The 26,029-nt window shown below is 48.7% G+C and overlaps 1 protein-coding gene across 1 annotated transcript in view; it reads left to right on the top strand.

Annotated features, from left to right (window-relative positions):
- MAN2C1 (mannosidase alpha class 2C member 1) overlaps positions 1–25,119 on the top strand; it is a 42,417-nt gene extending 17,298 nt beyond the window's left edge. The window contains exons 9-26 of the mRNA XM_060260182.1: positions 1,214–1,306; positions 2,273–2,389; positions 3,248–3,343; positions 4,466–4,611; positions 6,420–6,543; positions 8,469–8,590; positions 11,485–11,570; positions 12,056–12,226; positions 12,362–12,447; positions 13,457–13,551; positions 14,193–14,297; positions 15,587–15,743; positions 18,081–18,224; positions 18,358–18,467; positions 19,901–19,980; positions 22,068–22,213; positions 24,429–24,532; positions 24,626–25,119. Coding sequence (XP_060116165.1) covers positions 1,214–1,306; positions 2,273–2,389; positions 3,248–3,343; positions 4,466–4,611; positions 6,420–6,543; positions 8,469–8,590; positions 11,485–11,570; positions 12,056–12,226; positions 12,362–12,447; positions 13,457–13,551; positions 14,193–14,297; positions 15,587–15,743; positions 18,081–18,224; positions 18,358–18,467; positions 19,901–19,980; positions 22,068–22,213; positions 24,429–24,532; positions 24,626–24,755 — 2,112 coding nt within the window. The 3' untranslated portion in view covers positions 24,756–25,119. The remainder of the gene's footprint in view (positions 1–1,213; positions 1,307–2,272; positions 2,390–3,247; positions 3,344–4,465; positions 4,612–6,419; positions 6,544–8,468; positions 8,591–11,484; positions 11,571–12,055; positions 12,227–12,361; positions 12,448–13,456; positions 13,552–14,192; positions 14,298–15,586; positions 15,744–18,080; positions 18,225–18,357; positions 18,468–19,900; positions 19,981–22,067; positions 22,214–24,428; positions 24,533–24,625) is intronic.
- The last annotated feature ends 910 nt before the right edge of the window (positions 25,120–26,029 follow it).

The raw sequence follows: 26,029 nt of genomic DNA, 5'->3' as shown, positions 1-26,029 counted from the left end.
GGGCTTAATTCTCCAGCCAGGGCTGCTAGTGAAAGCTGGGGCTGCTTATGGCTGAGGAGGGGCCGTGGCTCACTGGTGGAGCACCTGCTTGGCGTGCAGAGGGTCCCAGGTTGAATCCCCGGCATCTACAGGAAAGACTAGGCGATATGAAAGACCTGGAAAGCTGCTGCCAGTCTGAGTAGTCAGTCCTGACCTAGATGGACTGATGGTCTGGAGGCAACATCAGGGGATGGCCTCGGCCTCTCTGCCCTGTTGTTGGCCCTCCAGCAGAACTGGTTGGCCCCTGTGAGAGAAGGATGCCGGACTAGATGGACCACTGGTCTGATCCAGCAGGGCTCTTCCGATGTTCTTATGAAGGCCTCGGCCTCTGTGCCCTGTTGTTGGCCCTTCAGAGGAACTGGTTGGCCCCTGTGAGAGACAGGATGCCGGACTAGATGGACCACTGGTCTGATCCAGCAGGACTCTTCCGATGTTCTTGTGCAGGCCTTGGCCTCTGTGCCCTGTTGTTGGCCCTCCAGAGGAACTGGTTGGCCCCTGTGAGAGACAGGATGCCGGACTAGATGGACCACTGGTCTGATCCAGCAGGGCTCTTCTGATGTTCTTGTGCAGGCCTCGGCCTCTGTGCCCTGTTGTTGGCCCTCCAGAGGAACTGGTTGACCCCTATGTGAGATGGGATTCTGGACTAGACAGACTGATCCAGCAGGGCTCTTCTTATGCTATGTTCTTATGTGTTCATATGAATACAAAGGATGAAGCAATAATCTTTAGGGGAGGAGGACGTGGCTCAGTCCTTTGCATGCAGAGGATCCCAGCTTCAAACCCAGCATCTCCGGATAAAAAAGGACTAGGCAGTAGGGAATGTTGAAGACTTCCGCCTTAGACCCTGGAGAGCTGGTGCAAATCTGAGTACATGATACTGGCCTTGATGGACTGATAGTTTGATTCAGTATAAGTCAGTTTCTTGTGTCCCAGCTTTCAAGGGAGGGCCGTGGCTCAGTGGCAAAGCATCTGCTTGGCATGCAGAAGGCCCCAAGTTCAGTCCCCAGCCATCTCCAGTAAAAGCACCTGGTAGGAAAACATGTGAAAGACCTTGCACAGAGACCCTGCAGAGCTGCTATCAATCCGAGTAGACAACATTGACCTTAATAGACTCAGTATAAAGCAGCCTCATGGGGCTTGAAAGTGGCACAGGCTTCTTGGTGTCTCTCCCCAGGATGGAAACCTCCCCAGCGGAGAGTCCATGATCCGGCAGTTCCTGCAAGGGCAGCGATTCTTCCAACAGGAATTCGGGAAGCTCTGCTCCGAGGTAGGAGCTGATTTACCTTTTTTCAATCCTCCATGCACTCTCCTGGGATTCCTCTCCAAAGCTGATATAGTCCATATGCATGGTTGTCTTTTCAGTCCCTGCGGGTCTTGTACCTGGGTCACCCTTGTGCTAGTAGCTTACTTTCTGTTCTGATCCACCCCACTGCTGCTGAGGGTAACGGCTAACATCTGTTTCTGCCTTTCAGCAACAACTACAGTGGCCACTTGGGACTGCCTTCTTGTAGAATCATAGAGTTGGAAGGGACCTCCAGGGTCATCTAGTCCAACCCCCTGCACAATGCAGGAAACTCACAAACACCTCCTCCAAAATTCACAGGATCTTCATTGCTGTCAGATGACCATCTAGCCTCTGTTTAAAACCCTCCAAGGAAGATTGTGGGTCCTGTGTGACTCCATCTTTGTTACAGGATGGAGTTGACCTTTAGTTGCCTTGAGTTCTCTGGGGGAACAGCCTTCAGACCGCTCACAGGAAAATATTTCTCTGTTTCGTGCTTTTTAGCAGCTCTTTTCTGCAAAGGCTGATGTGTTCTCTCTCACAGCTAGGCCCCAGGTGTGAGATGGCCTGATTCATCTCAGTGTTTGGGATAGCTTGATTCATGATCTTTTGACTAGTAGCCAACACTTAGAGTATAAGATGCTTAGTTTTACCCATGATCTCATCTCAGTTTGGCTGTTTCACTGAGACTCAGCAGATGGGAGCTCAGCTTGCTATTTCTTGTTTCTTAAAGTATTTTTTGTGGTGTGCACAGGGCTACTGCCATCAAAGCTGAGAGTGAATGATTTGGCTGTTGCATAAATACATTTGCTCTGGGGCCGTTTTTTCTTGAGCTAAGACAAAAAAATGTGTGTGCCAAAGGCTTAAAAACTGTGCGCTAGCTCACACTAACTCAGCTTAGAGGGAATGTTGCCTCTGAGACCTTCTTCCTTCTCCTGTTTGCTGACCCAGTTCTGGTTGCCAGACACCTTTGGCTACTCAGCCCAGTTTCCCCAGCTGATGCGTGGATGTGGGATACACCGGTTCCTGACCCAGAAGCTCAGCTGGAACCTCGTGAACACTTTCCCGGTGAGCAGATGTTCTTTGCAGGGGTGTGAGCTAAAGAGATGCCTGTGTTGTTCACTTAGGTCCACTGGTTTGCTGAGATCCTCCCCCCTTTCATTTACTAGATAGCATCATTAAGAATGCAAGAGAAGTCATGTTGGATTAGACCAGTGGCCCAACCAGTCCCACACTCTAAGCCACACAGTGTACAAAACCCAGGTGCCATCAGGAGGTCCACCAGTGGGACCAGAACTCCAGAAGCCTTCCCAGTGTTACCCTCCAAGCACCAAGAATACAGAGCATCACTGCCCCAGACAGAGGATTCCATTTGAATACCTTGTGGCTAACAGCCACTGATGGACCTCTGCTCCAGATGTTTATCCAATCCCCTCTTGAAGCTGTCTGTGCTTGTAGCCACCGCAACTTCCTGTGGCAGTGAATTCCACCATTCCTCCATTGAAGTGTGCCACATGACTGTAAGTTGGGATCTGCTTTTTTAGTTCCTTTGTAGAATGATTCCAGTGGTCTCCAACTTGCTTTGAAGTTCCTGACATGTCCCTGGGAAAATTGATTGATTAATTAATTAATTCCATATAACCCATTGTTACGATGCCCTTTCTCCAAGAAGCATGGCATACATGGTTCTCCCCTCCTCCACTATGTACCCTGGGGAAGGGCCTTTGCGAAAGAGAAGGTCCCAGGTTCAATCTTCGGCATCTCCAGCTATAAGGACCAGGCAGTAAGTGATGGGAAAGACCTCGACCTGAGGCCCTGGAGAACCTCTGGCAGTTGCAGTAGACAATCCTGAGCTGAATAGACCAAGGATCTGTTCTCCTCACCAGTCAGTTTTGCATATTCAGCCATGGCCATGTTCTCCTGCAGCACAACACCTTTCTCTGGGAAGGCATCGATGGGTCTCGAGTTCTGACTCACTTCCCGCCAGCGGATTCTTATGGGCTTTCCGGACGGGTGGAGGAGGTGAGTGATGTCGCCACGTAGTACCTGTCTTGATTGGCTGTACACTTCAATTCTATGACTTTTGGAACTTATCCTCCGTGAACCACCGTGACCTGGGACTACATTTTCTTGTATTTTCTTGTATTTCTTCCTTTTGTTGCCTCCTTTTCTGATGATATTCAGGCAAAGGGCTTAAAAGGGTGTAACTCTGGTTAGGATGGTGTTAAGGAATTTTATTTCACCATTAAGAATTGAGCAAAAAGTTAAGATCTTTGCAATAACTTCGATTAGTGAGCCTGAAGGCTAATCTGTTATCTTGTGAATTAATCTGCTATATTTTAGGATGTCCTTGCTCTTATTTTCAGATGATAAACAGACACAAATTCTGTTCTTTGTCTCTAAACAATTACATCTCAATCAAGGGCTGACAGCATTCTGTATAAGGTTTGTTTCCATTATGTCCCTCTTAGGAATGTGGAATGTACTCTATACAGAGGGTAGGGTGAATTTGTGTTTAAGAACAGAATAGTTGAAACCCAACCCACCCACCCAGAAAAAAATACCAGACCCTGACCTTTTGCTTGTTTTATTCTATAAAGGAAGAACTTTGATTATTGCTCAGTGTGCCAGCGTGCTTGTTGGGTCTTGGGCACTCAAATGAGTTTGCATCAGAATGATCATTCTTTTTGTGTGTGAGTATGTGAGTGTGTATACATGCCTGGAAGTCATGGTTGCCTTCTGGTGACCTCCAGCGGGGCTTGGACTTTTCAGAGAGGTGGCTTGCAATTGCCTGCCTCTGCGTCCTGGCCTTGGTATTCTGTGGTGGCCTCTCATCCAAGTACTCACCAGAGTCGGCCCTGCTTAGCTTCTGAGATCAGATTTGCCTGGCCTATCAAGGTCAGGGCTCAGAATGACCATTCTTAATTGCATGCTTTGTCAGCCTTGAGCAGGTCTTCCAGATTCATCTCGGAGAAAGGTGTGTGTGTGTGTGTGCTTGTTTTTAGCAAACTCCCCTAACAGGTGGCACTGGTCATTGAGTAGCCAGTGATGTTGAGTAGCCAATGACGTTGGGAGGAAAGGACATGCCGAATGTGTTGTTGTGAAATTGACCGCATATCACAGCTACATTGAATCTCCTCCTAGATGTTAAAGACCCTGAAGAACAATAAGGACAAGGGACGGGTGAACCACAGCGCTGCTCTGTTTGGGTTTGGAGACGGCGGAGGCGGCCCAACGCAGAAGATGCTGGACCGCTTAAAGAGGATGAAGGATACGGACGGCTTGCCCAGGTCAGCCTCCTTTGACCATAAAACGTGACCTCACTCCTGTGAAAGAAGGAGAACACCACAGTGAAAGCCAGTGTTTGAAAGATCAGAACTGGACAATATGTTGGCTGAGAGAGCAGAGATTAAAACATGGAATTGGCTGCCAGAGGATGTAGTGATGGCCACAGGAATAAACAGCTTTGAAAGGGGATTAGGTAGATTCATGGAGGAGAAGTCTTTCAGTGGCTACCAGCCATGGTTGCTGAAGGAACTTCCGCAATCAGAGGCATTAAGCCGCTGAATCCCAAAGCCAGGAGGTAACATAAGGGGACGGCCTCTGCTCCACACCCTGTCGTTGGCTGCTTAGAGGAACCGGTTGTTCAGTGTGTGAGACAGGATGCTGGACTAGATGGACCACTGGTCTTTTCCAGCAGGGCTCTTCTGATGTTCTTAAGGAGACCTCTGTCTCTGTGCCCTGCTGTTGGCCCTCCAGAGGAACTGGTTGACCACTGTGTCAGACACAGGATACTGGGCTATATGGACCACTGTTCTGACCCAACAGGGCTCTTCTTACCTTCTTATGAAGGTTTTGGCCCCTGTGCCCTGTTGTTGGCCCTCCAGAGGAACTGATTGGCCACTGAATGGGACAGGATACTGGACTAGATGGACTCTTGATCTGATTGAGCAGAGCTGTTCTTATCAGGGGAAGGTCTTGGCCTCTATGGCCTGTCACTGGACCTCCAGAGGATCTAGCTGGCCACTGTGTCAGACAGAATGCTAGACTGGATGGGGCACTGGGTAGATCCAGCAGGGCTCTTCTTACGTTCTTATCTCTGAAAAGGGAGCTAAAACTGAGGCCGAGCATTGGAGAAGTACAGATCCAGGGCCTTTGAGGAAGAAGACCACAGATTTATACCCTCCCTTTCTCTCTGAATCAGAGTCTCAGAGCAGCTTACAATCTCCTTTATCTCCTTCCCCCCACAACAGACAGCCTGTGAGGTGGGTGGGGCTGAGAGAGCTCTCCCAGAAGCTGCCCTTTCAAGGACAACCCCTGCCAGAGCTATGGCTGACCCAAGGCCATCTCAGCAGGTGCAAGTGGAGGAGTGGGGAATCAAACCCCGTTCTCCCAGATAAGAGTCCGCGCACTTCACCACTACACCAAACTGGCTCTGTTTGGGATAGGAAGAAGAGGAGGAGGAAGATGCCCAGGAAGGACCATAAAGCTTTATATATATTTTTTATTTAAAATATTTCTATGCCATCCTTATACCCAAGCAGAGTCCTCAAGATGGTAAATGTAAAAAGCACTGAAACACTTCAAAACAATTATAAATACATTTAGAAGCAATTAAAATACATTTCAAGCGATACAATAAGTCAATGCAACATTTGAAAACGATTAAAATATGTTAAAACGATGCAGTCGTTCAGTCAAACATTTGAAAAGCATTAAAATACGTTTAAAATGATGCAATCATTCAATCAGATCTAAAAACAATTAAAATAAATTCAAATGATACAATGTCAATAAAAACACATAAACAGACCCCAGAACCCAGAAGGGGGGCTAGGGACTGTCATGGGGGGGTGGTATGCCAAATTAAACAGAAAAGTGTCCCATTATTATATTGGGCCCAGGCCATACAGGGCTTTAAAGGTCAATACCAGCACCTTGAATTGGGCCTAGAAACCATTTGGAAGGTTTCCCATGTCTTACCCGCAGAGAGGAAGAACTCTTGAAAATATACCCATTTGCATTTTCTTTTGGGAGGATGGGAAAGCCCCTTGGTCTTGTTGTCTATCCAGCTCCCGTCTTTCTTCCTTTCTTGCAGGGTCCAGATGTCCACTCCGGACCAGTTTTTCTCCAGCTTGGAAAAAGTAGAGTCCCAGCTGTGCACGTGGGTTGGAGAACTCTTTCTGGAGTTACATAACGGCACGTACACCACCCACGGACAGGTTAGTGTGCCCCGGGAACATTGGAAAAGGGCATTAGATTGTGGCTACCACTGGCTCATTGTATAGCAGTGACAATGAAGAGGTCTAACCCTGTCCAGAGGTTTACATTCAACAAGTCATGTCTAATCTTTAGGTAGGTAGGTGAGATAGACAGACAGATAATTGGTAGATGATAGACAGACTGACAGACAGAAAGACAGATAGATGATACAGATAGATAGACAGACAGACAGGTAGATAGACAATAGGTAGATGACAGACAGGCAGGCAGGCAGGCAGACGGATAGATAGATACATATATATATATTTTTAAATTAAGTAAAAAGGGTAACAGAACAGAGGAAAAGGGGGTCATATAACAAGTTGTGAATATCAAAGATTGTTATTGTTATACACTGCAGGGTAATCAAACAAGAAGTTAAAAAGTATTTCTCGCCAACATCCCGTTTATCGAAATTTTAAAGCATTCTCTATAAGGTATAGTGATCCTTACTTTGGCCATTTCAGATTTCATTACTAATTGTATCTTGCAACTTTGTTACTAATTTCATCATTACTGTATATTCTGTGTTACATATTTCATCATTTAATATAGCAAGGTTTAAAAGAGATCCTTTAGGTAGCACACAATTAAAAAACCAGAAAATAGTTTGTCCCAAATCCAGTTCCTTATGCATTTATATTAAAAACTTAACTCTGAATCAGCCTAACATTGTGGTACGTTTATATGCACTGCAACGCATTCATATACATTTTTAAAGATGAGAACCAGTTTGGTGTAGTAATTAAGGGTTCAAACTCTTATCTGGGAGAACTAGGCTTGATTCTCCACTCCTCCACATGCAGCTGCTGGAATGACCTTGGGTCAGTCATAAGTTCTTTCAGACCTGTTCTCTCACGAGCAGTTCTCTCAGAGCTCTCTCAGCCCCTCAGGGTGTCTGTTGTGGGGAGAGGAAGGGAGGGAGATTGTAAACTACACTGAGTAGAGGGCAGGGTATAAATCCAATCTCTTCTCTTTCTCCTCCTCCTCTATTTCTCATTTTAAGTTTGTCTCCTACTTGCATAATATACACACCATTTCTCCTCAGATTTTGAAACTGATAGGCCATGTTTTATCCTGTCCTTGAGCTTATGTGAATCCCATATCTTTTTTTCTCTGAGAGCCAGTTTTGTGTAGTGTGTCATGTTCTCGGGGCGCAGGCAGGAAGGAGTCAGTCAGGAGCCAAGTCACCACAATAAAATCACAAACCAGAAGCAGAAGTCAGTGTCCAAAGTCAAAGGGTCAGGGAGCCAAGGAATTCTAGCCGGTCAGGAACTGGAATCAGGAAGGAGCGTGGACGCATGCCAGGGAATCGACTTGTTGCTTCCACAAGGTTGCCAAGCATGAGTTATATGGGCACCTCAATCAGCCTGCTCCCTGGGTGGCCGTAGTTCTCCTAATAATCAGGGCTAAGAGATTGGAAGCATTGGCGTGTAGCGCGCCTGTTTTCTGCCAGTGTTTGTCGAAGATGGCTGCGCATTCTTGAGGTAGGAGGGGGAGAGCTTGGAGGAGACTGATTGTCAACAGCTGGCAACAGCTGGCAGGAATGAGGGGAGAGTGATTGATGGGCCAGCTGTTGGTTCTTCCTGGTCTGTTAACCCTTCCAGCTCCCCCTCCTCAGGGCTCATGAAACTGTGGTTAAGTGTGCGGACTCTTATCTAGCAGAACCGGGTTTGATTCCCCGGTCTGGCAGGAGCTCTGGCAGGAGTGGTCCTTGAAAGTGCAGCTGCTGTGAGAGCCCTCTCAGTCCCACCCACCTCACAGGGGGTGTCTGTTGTGGGGGAGGAAGATAAAGGAGATTGTGAGCTGCTCTGAGAGTCGGTGTGGAGGGCGGGATATAAATCCAATATCTTCATCATCATCATCTTCTTCCTTTTGGAGCCAGATTAAAAAGGGAAACCGGGAGTGCGAACGCCTGCTCCACGACGTTGAGGTGCTGAGCAGCTTTGCTTTGTCGAGGAAACCCTCTTTTCGGTACCGTTCCGATGAGCTGCAGCGTCTCTGGAGGTAAAGCTGTGAGTGGGCTCTTTGATGCCTTGTAGCAGACAGGACTTTGTAGCTCTTGGAGGAGGACCAATCAGGTCTGTTTGGGGAATGAGCATCACTCACCCCCACCCCCCCCCCAACTCAGTAGCTGTGTGTTAAGGGGAGCTGCTGAGATCCCTTTTCATAAATTTTCTTTGTCTGCAGTCGGTTGGATCCAACCCCAGGACTGCAGGTGAAAAGATGGAGAGAATCCCCAGGGGGGCTACCGCAGATACTGAACGCTGTTTGGTGGTGGAATGTGCTGTCAAGTCACAGCTGACTTGTGGCGATCCTGTATGGCAAGGGTGTTGGACATGCAGTTCGGGGGCCGGATCAGGCCCGCGGAAGGCTCCAGTCAGGCGCCCCCGAGCAACTGGCTGTCATCTGCTTCCTTCTCCCTATATCTTTATTTCTGCATCACAGCTTGCTTTGCCAGGCTTGCTCAATTGCACAAGAGCTACAGAGCAAAGCCTCTATTTTCTCGATTGGCTGAGGCTCCTCCCTTGGAGAAAGAAGGAAAGAGCCAGCGCTTCCTTTGCCCAGTTCCCTGGATCCCATGGGAGAAATACAAAGAAAGCACCTTTAAGACCAATGAGTGCTAACATTTTAAGCACGTTTAAAGTTTAAAAAATATATATATTTGTGTTTGTCTGTGTTCTTTTAAAAATTTACATCTCTGGTAAAGTTAAAAAGGTAGTCCCTTGTGCAAGCACCGGTCGTTTCCGACTCTGGGGTGATGTTGCTTTCCCAACAGACTTTTTACAGGGTGGTTTGCCATTGCCTTCCCCAGTCGTCTACCCTTCCCCCCCAGCAAGCTGGGGACTCATTTGACCGACCTCGGAAGGATGGAAGGCTGAGTCAACCTGAGCCGGCTACCTGAAACCAGCTTCTGCCGGGATTGAACTCAGGTCGTGAGCAGAGAGTTCAGACTGCAGTACTGCAGCGTTGCCACTCTGCGCCACGGGGCTCTCGCCATATCTCTGCTACCTAATCTTAAATAGATACACACATGGCCTGGCCCAACATGGCTCAGCCCAACCAGACATGGCCTGGCCCGACAAGGTCTCTTTTATGTCAGATTCAGCCCTCATAACAAATGAGTTCGACGCCCCTGCTGTAGGGTTTCCAAGGCAAGAGACGTTCAAAGATGGTTGGGCCCTTGCCTTCCTCTGCGTAGCAACCCTGGACTTTCTTGGTGGTCTCCCATCCAAGTCCCAGCCAGGGCTGGCTCTGCTTGATCTCCAAGATCTGATGAGCTACGGCTCGCCAGGGCCAACCATCTCAGGGCTTGGCACTGTTTGCCCCTTGCCAAATGTATCTTCAAGACCCCAAGGTCTAGAAGCTTGCTTTTCATTTTTTAAAAAAAATGAAAATATAAAGCCCCTATATAATTTCACGTTCCAAATTCACCCTCGAAATCTGCTTCTAGAGGCAAGGGATGCCAAGCCATCTGTGGACGTCCCTTGACTTCAGCTCCACTCGGGGTCGTCAGAAGTCAGCTTGACGTAGCCCTGACTTGGATAGCCCAGGCAAGTCCAATCGGGTCAGCTCTCAGAAGCTAAGCAGAGTCGACTGCGGTTAGTAATTGGATGGGAGACCTCCAAGGAATACCAGCAGTCAGGGAGACAGTGGCGGGCTTTTTGCTGCCTCTCTGAATATCCTCCAGGACTCCGGTGGTGGTCAGTCACCAGAGGTCGACATGACTTCCAGTTGCAGATGCACACTGACACCCCCCCCCTCTAAAATACACAAAAAAGAAAAAAGAAACCCCTGTAAAAAAGAAATCTGATTATAAAAGACCAAAAAAAAGGTATGCGTTGGAGAGGGAGGAGAACCCAAGGCTTTTTTTGTAGCAGGAGCTCCATTGCATATTAGGCCACACACCCCTGATGGAGCCAACCCTCCAAGAGCTTACAGGGCTCTTAGTACAGGGTCCAGGGGTGGAATTCTAGCAGAAGCTCCTTTGCATATTAGGCCACACACCCCTGATGCAGCCAACCCTCCAAGAGCTTACAGGCTCTTAGTACAGGGTCCAGAGATAGAATTCTAGCAGGGGCTCCTTTGCATATTAGGCCACACACCCCTGATGGAGCCAACCCTCCAAGAGCTTACAGGGCTCTTAGTACAGGGTCCAGGGATAGAATTCTAGCAGGGGCTCCTTTGCATATTAGGCCACACAGCCCTGATGGAGCCAACCCTCCAAGAGCTTACAGGGCTCTTAGTACAGGGCCCAGAGATAGAATTCTAGCAAGGGCTCCTTTGCATATTAGGCCACACAGCCCTGATGGAGCCAATCCTCCTAGAGCTTCCAGGGCTCTTAGTACAGGGCCCAGAGATAGAATTCTAGCAAGGGCTCCTTTGCATATTAGGCCACACAGCCCTGATGGAGCCAATCCTCCAAGAGCTTACAGGGCTCTTAGTACAGGGTCCAGAGATAGAATTCTAGCAGGGGCTCCTTTGCATATTAGGCCACACACCCCAGATGCAGCCAACCCTCCAAGAGCTGACAGGGCTCTTACTACAGGGTCCAGAGATAGAATTCTAGCAGGGGCTGCTTTGCATATTAGGCCACACACCTCTGACGTAGCCAATCCACTAAGAGCTTACAGGGCTCTTTTGACAGGGCCTACTGTAAGCTCCAGAGGGATCGGCTACGTCAGGGGTGTGTGGCCTGATATGCAAATGAGTTCCTGCTACAAAAAAAAGCCCTCGGGGAACCATTCCACGAAACTCGATGGGCCTAGTTTTCACGGTAGTGTTTGGAGATGTCTCCAGTTATCAAAGATACCTTTTTGAGTCAAGGTATATTGATTGTTTGTAGAAGATGGAATAGTTCTGCGGTTTCTGGGGTCTCATCTGTCCTTTCTTTGTCTCAGGCTGTTGCTTTTGAATCAGTTCCATGACGTGCTGCCAGGCAGCTGCATCCAGATGGTTGCGGAGGATGCCGTGGAGTTCTATTCTGGTAAACTGGGGAGAAGGAACAGACTTGTAAATTGGACTAGGCTGAGAGGGTGACTGTCCCAGATACTAAGGATTGAGGCTGATGTCTACGAGAGAGTAAGAACAGCTCTGCTGGATCGGGGGTCACTGTGTGTGTGTCGGGGGGAGGTATTTGAGAGCCAGTTTGGTGTAGTGGTTAAGTGTGCGGACTCTTAGCTGGGAGAACCGGGTTTGATTCCCCACTCCTCCACTTGCAGCTGCTGGAATGGCCTTGGGTCAGCCATAGCTCTTGCAGGAGTTGTCCTTGAAAGGGCAGCTGCTGTGAGAGCCCTCTCAGCCCCACCCACCTCACAGGGTGTCTGTTGTGGGGGGAGAAGATATAGGAGATTGTAAGCTGCTCTGAGTCTCTAATAAATCTTCAATTCTTCTTCTAATTTCCTCATACTCCTTAACTCACTTGCTAAGGGTCTGTCCCTCTTCTTAAAAGTCCGTGTCATGTCTTCTCAGAAATTCGAGATGCTGGAGTTCGTCTTCTAACGGACGCGATGCAGTCTTTGTTCGGGGATCTGCCAGGGAACAGTCAAGGGACACATGAAGGCGTCTTTGTCGTCAACACGTTGCCGTGGGAACGCACCGAAGTCATCTCCAAAACTGGACCGGGTGGATCTGAGACTTTAGGTAGCCGCAGCCCCCAGATTACCTGGCTGCTAAAAGGTCGATATTTTGCCAGCCCTTCTGTTAGAGGCTGATGTTTCCATTCAAGTACGAAACGAACAAAAACGCCTGATCAGGTTTTGTGTCTTTTGCCTCCAGCTTTGGCGACAGTTCCCAGCATGGGTTATTGCGCCCTTCAGGATTCATTATCCCCACTGTCACAGCCTGTGACAGTAACCAAAAAGGTGAGCTGCTTTGAGGAAGTTGGTCCAAAAAAATCTAAGTAGTACCCCCATGCAGAAGGAAAATGCAGATAAAAATATAAGAGGGCCAGTGCAGTGCTGCGGTTAAAAGTGTCCGATTAGTAGTGTTCCCTCTAAGCTGAGTTAGTGTGAGCTGGCTCACAGTTTTTTAGCCTCCAGCTCACACATTTTGTATCAGAGCTCAAGAAAAATGGCCCCAGAGCAAGCTAACTTATGCAGTCGCTCACAGCATTAATGCCAGTAGCTCACAAATTAGGATTTTGGCTCACAAGACTGCGCAGCTTAGAGGGACCGTTGCCGGTTAGTATTTCAGAGAACTGGGTTTGAATCCCTGCTTGGGCCATGGAATCTCACTGGGGGACCTTGAGCCAGTCATACGCTAACCTACCACACAATGTAAGCTGCTTTGGGACCCTATGGGTGAGAAAAGTGGAGAATGAATGAACGAACGAACAAACAAACAAACGAACCAACCAACGAACCAAGCAATGAACCAACCAACGAACCAACCAACGAACAAACCAACCAACCAACGAACAAACAAACCAACAAATCAACGAACGAACCAACGAGCGAATGAATGAGGGCCAGTTTGGTGTAGTGGTTACAAGCAGACTAATCTGGAAGAATGGGGTTTGATTCCTCCACATGCTGCTTCTGGAAGACCTTGGGTCAGCCGTAACTCTCTCAGAGCTGTTCTCTCAAGAGCAGTTCTCAGCCCCCCTTCCCCACTGTTGTGGAGGGGAGGGGGGGGAAGGGAAAGGAGATTGTAAGCCACTCTGAGACTTCTTCAGGTAGTGAAAAGCAGGGAATAGAAACCAACTCCTCTTATTCTTCTTCCAAAACAAAAAGGGCCCTGCTGGATGAGGCTGAAGGTCCGTCAGGTCCAGCACTTCGTTCACACAATGCAAGGCAAAACAGTTCTCTCTCCTACAGATTTGCATGGGTTCAGGGTGTCTTTTAAACAACCCTGCATCCTTTTTTTCTCCAGGCAGACGGTTCCTTTGTCATGGAGAACGGCATCTTTCGAGTCTGCCTGGATACCATGGGGCACGTGACCTCACTCTGGTTTATTCGTTCTGAGAGGTACTTTGAAATCCATTGAAGGAACAGCATCCGATCCTGATTTCAGCCCTCCTGAATACAAGTAACAGCTGGTCCAAACTGTGTTAAGAACCTTAGCCAGTGGAAGTCAGTCTTTTCTATTCAGATTGGCAACTGCTCTCCAGGGTCTCAGGTGGAGGTCTTTTTTATCACCTGCTTGCCTGGAGATGCCGGGGATTGAACCTGGGACCTTCTGCATGCCAAGCAGAAGCTCTACCACTGAGCCAGGGTCCCAGCTCAAGGTCTTTCCCATTGTCTACTACCTTATCCTTTCAACTGGAGATGCCGGGGACTGAACCTGGGACCTTCTGCATGCCAAGCAGAAGCTCTACCACTGAGCCAGGGTCCCAGCTCAAGGTCTTTCCCATTGTCTACTACCTTATCCTTTCAACTGGAGATGCCGGGGACTGAACCTGGGACCTTCTGCATGCCAAGCAGAAGCTCTACCACTGAGCCAGGGTCCCAGCTCAAGGTCTTTCCCATTGTCTACTACCTTATCAACTGGAGATGCTGGGGATTGAACCTGGGACCTTCTGTATGCCAAGCAGAGGCTCTCCCACTGAGCCATGACCTTCCCCTGCACTTTGTAGTGTTTTTTGACCATCCTGTACTGATCATTTCAGAGAGGTGGTCCCTGAAGGTTGCTACGCCAACCAGTTTGCCATCTTTGATGATGTTCCATTGTACTGGGATGCCTGGGACGTGATGGATTATCACCTGGAGACCAGGTAGGTGCTTAATCCCGTAGTGACACAATTCAGTATTTCTGGATCAATATAAACAAATCCCACCTGCCATGGCTTTGGGGCAAATCAGCCAGGAAAAATGATCCGAAGGATCTTATTTTTGCATGGGTAGGTGGTTCTGACTCATGACAGGTGGAAATGTTAGACTTCCTGTTCAGAGACTGTAATGCTAAATATGGATATTATCAGTTTGGGACAGTTATGATCGAAGATGTGATTCCCCCAAACATCTGGATGGCCATTGACACCTTTGGTCTAACTTGCAGAAGCGCTTCATAAGTCAATTCAGAACAGCTTACGTGAGAGCCGGTGTGGTGTAGCTGTTAAGAGTGTTGGATTACGATCTGGGAGACCTGAGTTCGAATCCCCACTCTGCCAGGGAAGCATGCTTGGTGACCTTGGGCCAATCATACTCTTTCAGCTTAACTTACCTCACAAGGTGGTTGTTATTGTTGTTTTCCAATAATTTTTTTATTGATATACATTAACATTTCACAGTTAACTATTAGATAACGTATAAAAAACCCCATATAATTATATTGTAATACAGGACAATTTCCATAAATGTAAAGCATCTATAAGATTAGGTGTTCTTGTAAAAGAGCCAGTTTGGTGTAGTGGTTAAGTGCGCGGACTCTTATCTTGGAGAAGCGGGTTTGATTCCCCACTCCTCCACTTGCAGCTGCTGGAATGGCCTTGGGTCAGCCAGTGCTCTGGCAGAGGTTGTCCTTGAAAGGGCAGTTTCTGGGAGAGCTCTCTCAGCCCCACCCACCTCACAGGGTATCTGTTGTGGGGGAGGAAGGGAAAGGAGATTGTAGGCCGCTCCAAGACTCTGTCCTTGAAAGGGCAGCTGCTGTGAGAGTCCTCACAGGGGGTCTGTTGTGGAGGGAGAAGATAAAGGAGATTGTAAGAGAAGGTTGTTGTGAGGATAAAATGGAGAGGAGACCAATGTAAGCCATTTTGGGTCCACTCCGTAGTGGGGAGAAAGGCAGGGTATAAATTAATTAGATAATAAATTATAGTTTGTGTCCTCAGTCATCATGAGGACCAGAAACCTGCTGTTCTTAAAACTGAACCAACCTTGTCTTCCTGCTTGTGGAGCAAACATTTCCTTAGATCCAGGTGGGCAGCCATGTTGGTCTGAAGCAACAGAACAAAGTTTGAGTCCAGGGGCACCTTTGAGACCAACTTTGCCTTAAAGTTTGTCGTTCTCAAAGGTGCCCCTGGACTCAAACTTTGTTCAAATCTTTCTATACTATTCTGTCTTTCAGGAAGCCCATCACAAAACTCCTGAATCCCTCGGAAGTCGTCCTACCAGGGGGATTACGGGGCAGTGTGAAATTCTCCCTGCGGATCAGCGAGAAGAGCACACTCACTCAAGAGGTCATCCTGGATGCGGCGTGCCCTTTCGTCCGTTTCCAGACTCAGGTTGGAGGAGGCGCGCAGGGGAAAGCCCCCAAACAAGGGGACCTGGTCACTACAAGGACATTGCAGAGCTGGGAAAAGTCCAGAGGAGGGCAACCGGAGGTGGAATTCTAGCAAGAGCTCCTTTGCATATTAGGCCATGCCCCATGATGTAGCCAATCCTCCAAGAGCTTACAAAAAAGAGCCTTGTAAGCTCTTGGGGGGTTGGCTACATCAGGGGTGTGTGGCCTAATATGCAAAGGAGCTCCTGGTAGAATTCTATCTCTGGGCCCTGTACTAAGAGCCCTGTAAGCTCCAGGAGGATTGGCTACATCAGAGGGTGTGTGGTCTAATAGGCAAAGGAGCTCCTGGTAGAATTCCACCCCCGAGGGCAACCAAGATGATGAAGAGGCTGGAGCACCTTCACTAGGAGGAAAGGCTGAAGAGGTGGGGACTTCTCAGTTTGGAGAAGAGACGACTTAGCAGGGACATGACTGAGGTTTATAAAATTATGCCTGGGGTGGAGAGAGCTGACAAAAATAATCTTTTTCTCTCACTCCCAAAAGACTAGAACTCGAGGGCATCCAGTGAAGCTGATGGGCAGGAGGTTCGGGAGGACGGACAAAAGGAAGTACACCTTGACATAGATAGTGATTAAAATATGGAATTTGTTGCCAGAGGATGTACTGATGCCATAGGAATAGAAGCTTTAAAAGGAGATTAGACAGGTTCATGGAGGATCAGTCTGTCAATGGCTACTAGCCATGGTGACTGAGGGGAAACTCCACATTCAGAGGCACTGAACCTCTGAATCCCAGAGCCAGGAGGCAACTTCATAAGAACATAAGAGAAGCCATGTTGGATCAGGCCAACAGCCCATCCAGTCCAACACTCTGTGTCACACAGTGGCAAAAAATTTTATATATACACACACACTGTGGCTAATAGCCACTGATGGACCTGTGTTCCATATTTTTATCTAAACCCCTCTTGAAGGTGGCCATACTTGTGGCCGCCACCACCTCCTGTGGCAGTGAATTCCACATGTTAATCACCCTTTGGGTGAAGAAGTACTTCCTTTTATCCGTTTTAACCTGTCTGCTCAGCAATTTCATCGAATGCCCACGAGTTCTTGTATTGTGAGAAAGGGAGAAAAGTACTTCTTTCTCTACTTTCTCCATCCCATGCATTATCTTGTAAACCTCTATCATGTCACCCCGCAGTCGACGTTTCTCCAAGCTAAAGAGTCCCAAGCATTTCAGGGGAAGGCCTCAGCCTCTAAGCCCTGTTGTTGGGTTTCCAGAGGAACTGGTTGGCCACGGTGTGAGACAGGAGGCTGGGCTAGATGGACCACTGGTCTGATCCAGCAGGGCTCTTCTGATGTTCTTATGAAGGCCTCAGCCTCTCTGCCCTGTTGTGGCCCTCCAGAGGAACTGTTTGGCTACTGTGTGAGACAGGATGCTGGACTAGATGGACCCTCACTGGCCTGATCCAGCAGGCCTTATGTTCTCACGAAGGCCTTGGCCTCTCTGTCCTGTTGTTGGTTGTCCAGAGGAACAGGTTGGCCACTGTGCGAGATGTGATGCTCAAATAGATGCACTATTGGTCTGATCTAGCAGGGATATTCTGATGTTCCTAGGAAGGCCTCAGCCTGTCTGCCCTGTTGTTGGCCCTCCAGAGGAACTGGTTGGCCCCTTTGTGAGGCAGGATGCTGGACTAGATGGACCCTCACTGGTCTGATCCAGCAGGCCTTTTCTTATGTCCCTGCCCCCATACTGAGCATTTCAGTTCAGTCCAGCCATAATTGGGTCCATTTTTCTTTGCTTCTTGGGAAACACTCTGGAACCAGAGCAGTTTTTCAGTTTCTGCCACGCTGTTATAACTTCTTTGTCTGGGCAACCAAGAAGTTTGTAGAGGGGGAAAATCCATACCTTGGAGCAACCAGGACAGTTGGAAGCTGCTGTGGGAGAAGAGAGGGGACCTCATAAGAACACAAGAGAAGCCATGTTGGATCAGGCCAATGGCCCATCCAGTCCAACACTCTGTGTCACACAGGGGCCAAAAAAGCCAGGTGCCATCAGGAGGTCCACCAGTGGGGCCAGGACACTAGAAGCCCTCCCACTGTCCTGTCCCCCCAAGCACCTAGAATCCAGAGCATCACTGCCCCAGACAGAGAGTTCCAACAATATCCTGTCACTAATAGCCACTGATGGATCTCTGCTCCATATGCTTATCCAATCCCCTCTTGAAGCTTGCCGCCGCCACCTCTTGTGGCAGTGAATTCCATGGGTTAATCCTCCTCCTCCTACAATTATCCTTCCCTCTCCTGTGATCATCCATCCCTCCTCTTGCCATCTGCAGGTTGATTGGAACGAAGCTCACAAATTCCTCAAGGTGGAATTTCCCACCAAGGTCCGGAGCCCCAACGCGACGTACGAGATCCAATTCGGCCACCTGCAGAGACCGACGCACTGGAACACATCGTGGGATTGGGCCCGCTTTGAGGTGAGATTCTAGTCGCTCCTTTGACCTCGTGTCGCAGGCCTCTCTTCGGGGGAGATCTGACTGCTCTCGAATTTAGTTCTGGCCTCCGGTTCAGAACGAGAGCCAACCTTGTTTGTTGTCTCTTCCTCTCGAGGTGTGGAGCCACAAGTGGATGGATCTCTCGGAGCACGGGTTTGGGGTGGCGCTGCTGAACGACTGCAAATACGGCTGCTCAGTCCGTGGCCACGTTATGAGCCTTTCCTTGTGAGTCGGGGAGGGAACGGGAGGGAACAGGTGGCGTTTCAGTTCTCAAGAATGCAGGGGGTTTTTACATTCTCACGAAAGCAAGTCTGTTGTATTCTGGCGACACACACAATTCTGTGCAAATTCTTCATTTCTTAAAACATACAGTACCCCACCTTTCCTACATGGTTGAAGATTCTTAAGGAGTTCCAGTTTTTGGCTACTGGTCAAAGGAAAACGGAAGAACTTCACGATGGATGTGTTAAGCCCCACAGTCAAATAGGACATGGACTAAAGATTCGAGGGGAGATACAGAAAAGTGCCTGTTTCAAGAACGCTTATGTCCCCGCTGCAATGGCGGCATCGAATAGGCAATACTGACTTTGATGGACCAAGGGTCTGATTGGGTATAAGGCAGCTTCCTGCGTTCAGTTGTAGAAGACAGAAATGGGTGCGGACAGGGGTGGAATTCTAGCAGGAGCTCCTTTGCATATTAGGCTACACACCCCTGATGTAGTCAATCCTCCAAGGGCTTACAAAAAAGAGCCTTGTAAGCTCCTGGAGGATTGGCTACATCAGGGGGCTGTGGCCTAATATGCAAAGGAGCTCCTGCTAGAATTCCACCCCTGGGTGCGGAGTTTCCCAACTTCAATCTCAGATTTCTCTCTTTTTAAAAAAAAAATGTTTCTGATCCTTATAAAGACAGGGATGTTGGCATTATTATTAATTTAAATTCCATTTTCACTATGCGCACTGTTTAATGCGGTTAGCAGCCTGCAGGGACAGTGGGATATTAAGCAAGCCTCTCCAGCCTCAGTTCCCCTGTCTGAAATATGGGGATATGAACCTATGAAGCTGCCTTATACTGAATCAGACCCTCGGTCCATCAAAGTCAGTATTGTCTACTCAGACTGGCAGTGGCTCTCCAGCTGAGGTTTTTCACACCTATTTGCCTGTACCAGAAGAAGAAGACTGCAGATTTATACCCCGCCCTTCTCTCTGAATCAGAGACTCAGAGCGGTTTACAATCTCCCTTATCTTCTCTCCCCACAAGAGACACCCTTGTGAGGTGGGTGGGGCTGAGAGGGCTCTCATAGCAGCTGCCCTTTCAAGGACAACCTCTGCCAGAGCTATGGCTGACCCAAGGCCATGCCAGCAGGTGCAAGTGGAGGAGTGGGGAATCAAACCCGGTTCTCCCAGATAAGAGTCCGCACACTTCACCACTACACCAAACTGGCTCTTTTAGTTGGAGATGCCAGGGATTGAACCTGGGATCTTCTGTTTACCAAGCAGATGCTCTACCACTGAGCTGTCCCTCCCTATTAGTAAGGTTGACCAGTTGCTGCATGAAACCTTTTGAACACTGGCAGTGCTATGCAAGTGCGGATCATGGCTGTGTTGACAGCAGCAGAGGGCTGTACAAGCAAATGATTTTCCCCATTCCTCCCACTAAGGTTAAGAGCGCCAAAGTCACCTGATGCCACCGCCGATATTGGATGCCACTGGTTTACATATGCAGTGATGCCTCATATGGGTGAGTGTTAAAGGATTTTACATGTATTCCCCCCCCCCTGCCCTTTTTGTGGGTATTCGTGTGCATGGGTGTGCAGATGTGCCTGGAAGTCATGGGTGACTTCTGGCGACCTCTAATGTGGGTTAGACGTTTTCAGAGAGAACATAAAAACATAAGAGAAGCCATGTCGGATCAGGCCAGTGGCCCATCCAGTCCAACACTCGGTTTCACATAGTGGCCAAAAAACCCAGGTGCCATCAGGAAGTCCACCAGTGGGGCCAGGACCCTAGAAGCCCTCCCACTGTGCTTTCCCCCCAAGCACCAAGAATACAGAGCATCACAGCCCCAGACAGAGAGTTCCAACAATACACTGTGGCTAATAGCCACTGATGGACCTCTGCTCCATATGTATATCCAATCCCCTCTTGAAGCTGGCTGTGCTTGTAGCCTCCACCACCTCCTGTGACAGTGAATTCCACATGTTAATCACCCTTTGGGTGAAGAAGTACTTCCTTTTATCCGTTCTAACCCGACTGCTCAGCAATTTCATCGAATGCCCACGAGTTCTCGTATTGTGAGAAAGGGAGAAAAGTACTTCTTTCTCTACCTTCTCCATCCCAGGCATAATCTTGTCAACCTCTATCATGTCACCCTGCAGTCGACGTTTCTCCAAGCTAAAGAGCCCCAAGTGTTTTAACCATTGAGTTTAACCACTCAATGCACAGCAGCCAAGAAGGTCAGAGCGCCTGCTCCGACTGCAACGCCACTGAGGATGTTCTCCGTAGCCGAGAACGAAACGTCTGGAAGAAGAACTTTCTCCAGTAGAACACGGCACTTGAGCCCGAAAGATTCTACAAACCCTAATTATGTTACCAGCCGTGAAAACCTGAATTTTTAACCTTTCTTCATAGGGAAAGTATTCCAAACCCCAAGAGGTGGTTCGCTATTGCCTGACTCTGTGTCTCGGCCCTGATATCCCTCGGAGGTGTCCCATCCAAGTACCTGTCAGGGTCAGGCCTGCTTTGCTTCTGAGATCTGATGACATTGGGTTTGCCTGCGTTATCCAGGCGAGGGTGGCATTTTGCATGTATCTTGAAAGTTACACTATCAAGTAAGACTGAGAATTTTGTAATGCAGGGGCGGCCAAACTCCAGCTTGGGAGCCACATGTGGCTCTTTCACACATATTGTGTGGCTCTCAAAGCCCCCACCAGCTGTCGGCCAGCTTGGAGAAGGCATTTGTCTCATTAAATCACTTCTTCAAGCCAGCCAGCAGCTTGGAGAATGCATTTAAAGTTTCTTTCTTTCCACCTCCACCTTCCTCTCCTTCTATCTTTCCTCCCCTTCTATCCTTCCGTCCTCCCCTTCTATCCTTCCTTCCACTTCCTTCCTTCCTTCCAACATCTGACGTTCATGTCTTGCGGCTCTTACGTTAAGCAAGTTGGGCCACTCCTGTTATAATGGTTTCTAAATTCTGAGCCAGTGTTGGCTTGCTACATTTTAAAGATGTTATATTCCTCCCTGTAAATCTGTTCCTTGACCTCTTGATCTCTAAGAAATTATATCTTGGTCAAGGCCCAGTGGCCATCCTTATTTGTTGGGGAAAGCGTAAAAGGTTTGCTTCCTTTTTGTTCTCTATGTACTCTAAACAGAGAGTGGAGTGAGACACATTTGAGAACAAAATTGGTGAATTCTTCTTCAAATACCAGACCCTGACCTTTTGCCTGTTTTATCCTATAAAGGAAGGACTTTGACTCTTGTTCAGTATGCTGGCATGGTTTAATCTGGCTTGCATCAGAATGATTATTCTTAATAAAACTGCCTTTGTTAGTGAAAAAGGCTTGAGTGCATCTTTCCTCTCCCGGACTGGACTCGGAGAAGGGGCCATTGTCCTCAAGTTTTGAAAACTCCCCTAACAGTGAGTCTTGAGAAACCAACTTCCAAAGAGAGTGGGACAGAGCCCTTCCAACGAACCCAGCAGCATCCTCTGAACATAGATGGGAGTTGGGCAGGAGGCGGTTTTCTCATCACGTGACAACGGGAGCCTGATTTGTAATTGCGAATCTTGCTGCATCCATCCATCCCCCCCCCCCACTGTCTCCTGTGCAGGTTCCTTCCAGGAGGCCAGGGTGATCCAACAGGCTTACAACCTGAACTTCCCCCTTCACCCGTTGCTCAGAGCCTCAGTGCAAAGTCCGACCTGGAGTGCGTTCTCTGTGGACTCTCCAGCTGTTATTCTAGAAACTGTAAAGCAGGTACTTCATTTTATATGACTTGGTTTATACACCACCAGCTCAGCAGATGCAGAAGGAGGGATGGTGGCTCAGTGGTAGAGCATCTGCTTGGTAAGCAGAAGGTCCCAGGTTCAATCCCCAGCATCTCCAACTAAGAAGGGTCCAGGTAAGTAGGCGTGAAAAATCTCAGCTTGAGACCCTGGAGAGCAGGGGAGGGACGGTGGCTCAGTGGTAGAGCATCTGCTTGGTAAGCAGAAGGTCCCAGGTTCAATCCCCAGCATCTCCAACTAAGAAGGGTCCAGGTAAGTAGGCGTGAAAAATCTCAGCTTGAGACCCTGGAGAGCAGGGGAGGGACGGTGGCTCAGTGGTAGAGCATCTGCTTGGTAAGCAGAAGGTCCCAGGTTCAATCCCCAGCATCTCCAACTAAGAAGGGTCCAGATAAGTAGGCGTGAAAAACCTCAGCTTGAGACCCTGGAGAGCAGGGGAGGGACGGTGGCTCAGTGGTAGAGCATCTGCTTGGTAAGCAGAAGGTCCCAGGTTCAATCCCTGGCATCTCCAACTAAAAAGGGTCCAGGCAAATAGGCGTGAAAAACCTCAGCTTGAGACCCTGGAGAGCCACTGCCAGTCTGAGTAGACAATACTGACTTTGATGGACTCAGGGTCTGATTCAGTAGAAGGCAGCTTCACATGTTCACATGTTCATATCCTGTACTGTGGAGTTATGTCTGGATGCAGATACGTTGTGTTGCATTGTCTAGAAAGGAAATCAGCTCCCTGTGTAGTGGTCCTCTTAACTTTATTTTCTTCTCTAAAGCAAGATTCTAGCCTAGGGATCCCCAACTTTTTTGCCAGTTTGGCGTAGTGGTTAAGTGTGTGGACTCTTATCTGGAGGAACCGGATAAGAGAGCTAGTTTGGTGCAGTGGTCAAGTGCACGGACTCCTATCTGGAAGAACCGGGTTTGATTTCCCACTCTTGCACTTGCATCTGCTGGAATGGCCATGGGGCAGCCGTAGCTTTTGTAGTTGTCCTTGAAAGGGCAGCTGCTGTAAGAACTCTCTCAGCCCTACCTACAGGGTGTCTTTTGTGGGGAGGGGGGAAGGTAAAGGAGACTAACTGCTCTGAGATTCAGAGCATAGGCAGGGATATAAATAGGGTTGCCAAGTCCAATTCAAGAAATATCTGGGGACTTTAGGGGTGGAGCCAGAAGACTTTGGGGGTGGAGCCAAGATCAAGGCTGTGACAAGTATAATTGAACTCCAAAAGGAGTTCTGGCCATCACATTTAAAGGGACGGCACACCTTTTCAATTCCTTCCTTCCATAGGAAATAATGAAGGATAAAGGCACCTTCTTTTGGGGCTCATAGAATTGGACCCCCTTGTCCAATCTTTTTGAAACTTGGGGGGGTATTTTGGGGAGAGGCACTAGATGCTATACTGAAAATTTGGTGTCTCTACCCCAAAAGACAGCCCCCCCAGAGCCCCAGTTATCCGCGGATCAATTCTCCACGATTTTCTATGGGAATAAATCTCCATAGGGAATAACAGAGTTCCCAGCAGACATTTACCTCCCCTCCCCTCGCTTTCTGATGACCCTGAAGCGGGGGGAGGGCCTCCAAACTGGGGGATCCCCTGCCCCCACTTGGGGATTGGCAACCCTAGATATAAATCCAATATCATCATCATCATCATCTTTTTGAACCTGTGGGTACCTTTGCAATTCTGACAGGTGGGTGGTCACAGCCACAAAATGGCTGCCAAAAATGGATACCTCAGGAGGCAGAGCCAGCCTCAAAATGGCTGCCAAAAACCGGATGCCTCAGGAGGCAGAACCAGCCCCAAAATGGCTGCCAAAAAGTGGCTGCCTCAGGAGGCAGAGCCAGTCCCAGCCCCAAAATGGCTGCCTCAGGAGGCAGAGCCAGCCTCAAAATGGCTGCCAAAAGTGGCTGCCTCAAGAGGCAGCGCCAGCCCTCAAAATGGCTGCCGCAGCTTACTTACAGTGAAGGTCCTTGAGCTGCCTGGGGCAGCTGCAGCCGAAACAACACTTTAAAAAAAATCTGCAAATGTAATCAAAGCTCTAGTGGCCAATCAGAAGACTCGTTGGGCAAGTCTCACCTGGCCCTGCCCATTTTCTAAGAACACTCGGTGGCACCACAAAAGGTTTCTGTGGGCACCACATTGGGGACCCCTGATGTAGACAGCAGTGTACTGAAGAATTTTTTCTTCCCCTCCTTCCAGGCTGAGGACAGGCCGGACGCACTGGTCCTCCGGCTGTACGAGTCTTACGGCAGCACCGTCGAGACATGGCTCCGCACATCGCTCCCAGTTCAAGAGGCAGCCCTGTGAGTGTGCATCGTAGCTGGGTCGGGGAACACTCCAACAGCATTTTCCGCCAAGAGCTCCCCTCCTTACCTTCTCATCTTCTCCTCTCTTAGGTGCGACCTCCTGGAACGGCCCCATCCGAGGCGTCCTCTGCCGTTGGAGGAGTGTGGGCTGAGGCTTTCCTTCACGCTGTTCCAAGTCCAGTCTGTCCTGCTGATCTTGAAGCAGCAAGGCAGCCCCTGAGGCGACGGCTGACACCCATTCCCTCCTCTGTGTTGCTTTCTTTTGAGGGGGGGGATAGTAGGGGACTTAAGGGACTGGGTGCAGATTCGGAGAAACGGCTTTCACACTGAGGAAGGCAGGAAGCCAGTGAGTGTACCATAGGAATAGTAGTGGGGACCAAAACACTGCTGGGCGGAAGCGTTCACCTGGGCTTTGGTTCTCTCTGGCCGCTTTGCCCAAAGCAAGTGAGCCGCATCAGTCCATCCCTAAGGAAGATTTCCCCTCCCTTGTGTGATGCAGACCTCAGAAGCCAAATAGCTTTGGCAGTGGCCAGCTTCACAGCAAGCACTGCCTTGAATAGGAAATAAAAGACTTTAAAAGAAAATGTGAGCAGTCATGTCAGGTGGCTATCTGTGTTTATACGTGGGTGAAGGGCAACATTCTGTAAATTGCGGAAGAGAACAGTCCAATATAAGAAGAGCCCTGCTGGATCAGACTAGCGGTCCACCCAATCCAGTGTTCTGTTTCACACAGTACAGAGAGGCCGAGAACATCAGAAGAGCCCTGCTGGATCAGACCGATGGTCTATCTAGTCCAACATTCTGTCTCACAGTTCCTCTGGACGGCCAACAACAGGGCATAGAGGCCGAGGCCTTCCCCTGATGTTGCTTCCCGGCTCTGGGATTCAGAGGGTTAGTGCCTCTGAAGGTGGAGGTTTCCCTCAGTCCCCTTGGCTAGTAGCCAGTGACAGACTGATCCTCTATGAATCTATCTAAATCCCCTTTGAGAGTTGTTTATTCCTGTTCTTTCTCCCTTTCCCCTCTTCTTATCACCTCTCTCTTTTCGGAGGTCTTGCGCTTGGTTATCTAAAAAGCCTTTAACCTTAAAGGTAGAATTAATCTTGAATCTCTTACCTTGATAGGCAAAGAGTAATCCTTCAGGTTATGACCATCTATAAGGAATAGCATTTTCCCGTGGAAGTGATGTTAAAGCCTTGTATGCCTCTCTTCTCTGTCTCACTGGCCAAGGGATCTCTCATAAGACTTTCGCCTCATTTCCTTTTATATTGAGTGTGTGCTCTCTAACAGCTTTTAAAATGGCTTCAGTTACTCGTTTCTTAGTGAATTTTGTGGCCATCACTATATCCTCTGGTACCAAATCTCACATTATCATCACTCTCTGTGTAAAGTATTTTCCTTTTGTCTGTCCTGAACCTTTTGCCCATCTGCTTCATGGGATGCCCTAGTCTTTTGGGAGAGGGAGAAAAAGATCTCTTTAGTCAGTTCTCTCCACCT

This window comes from Heteronotia binoei, chromosome 19 (assembly GCF_032191835.1).
Source record: "Heteronotia binoei isolate CCM8104 ecotype False Entrance Well chromosome 19, APGP_CSIRO_Hbin_v1, whole genome shotgun sequence".
In the NCBI taxonomy this organism is placed as follows: domain Eukaryota; kingdom Metazoa; phylum Chordata; class Lepidosauria; order Squamata; family Gekkonidae; genus Heteronotia; species Heteronotia binoei.
The sequence above is the reverse complement of the archived record's forward strand: the minus strand, read 5'-3'. Positions and strand labels throughout refer to the sequence as shown.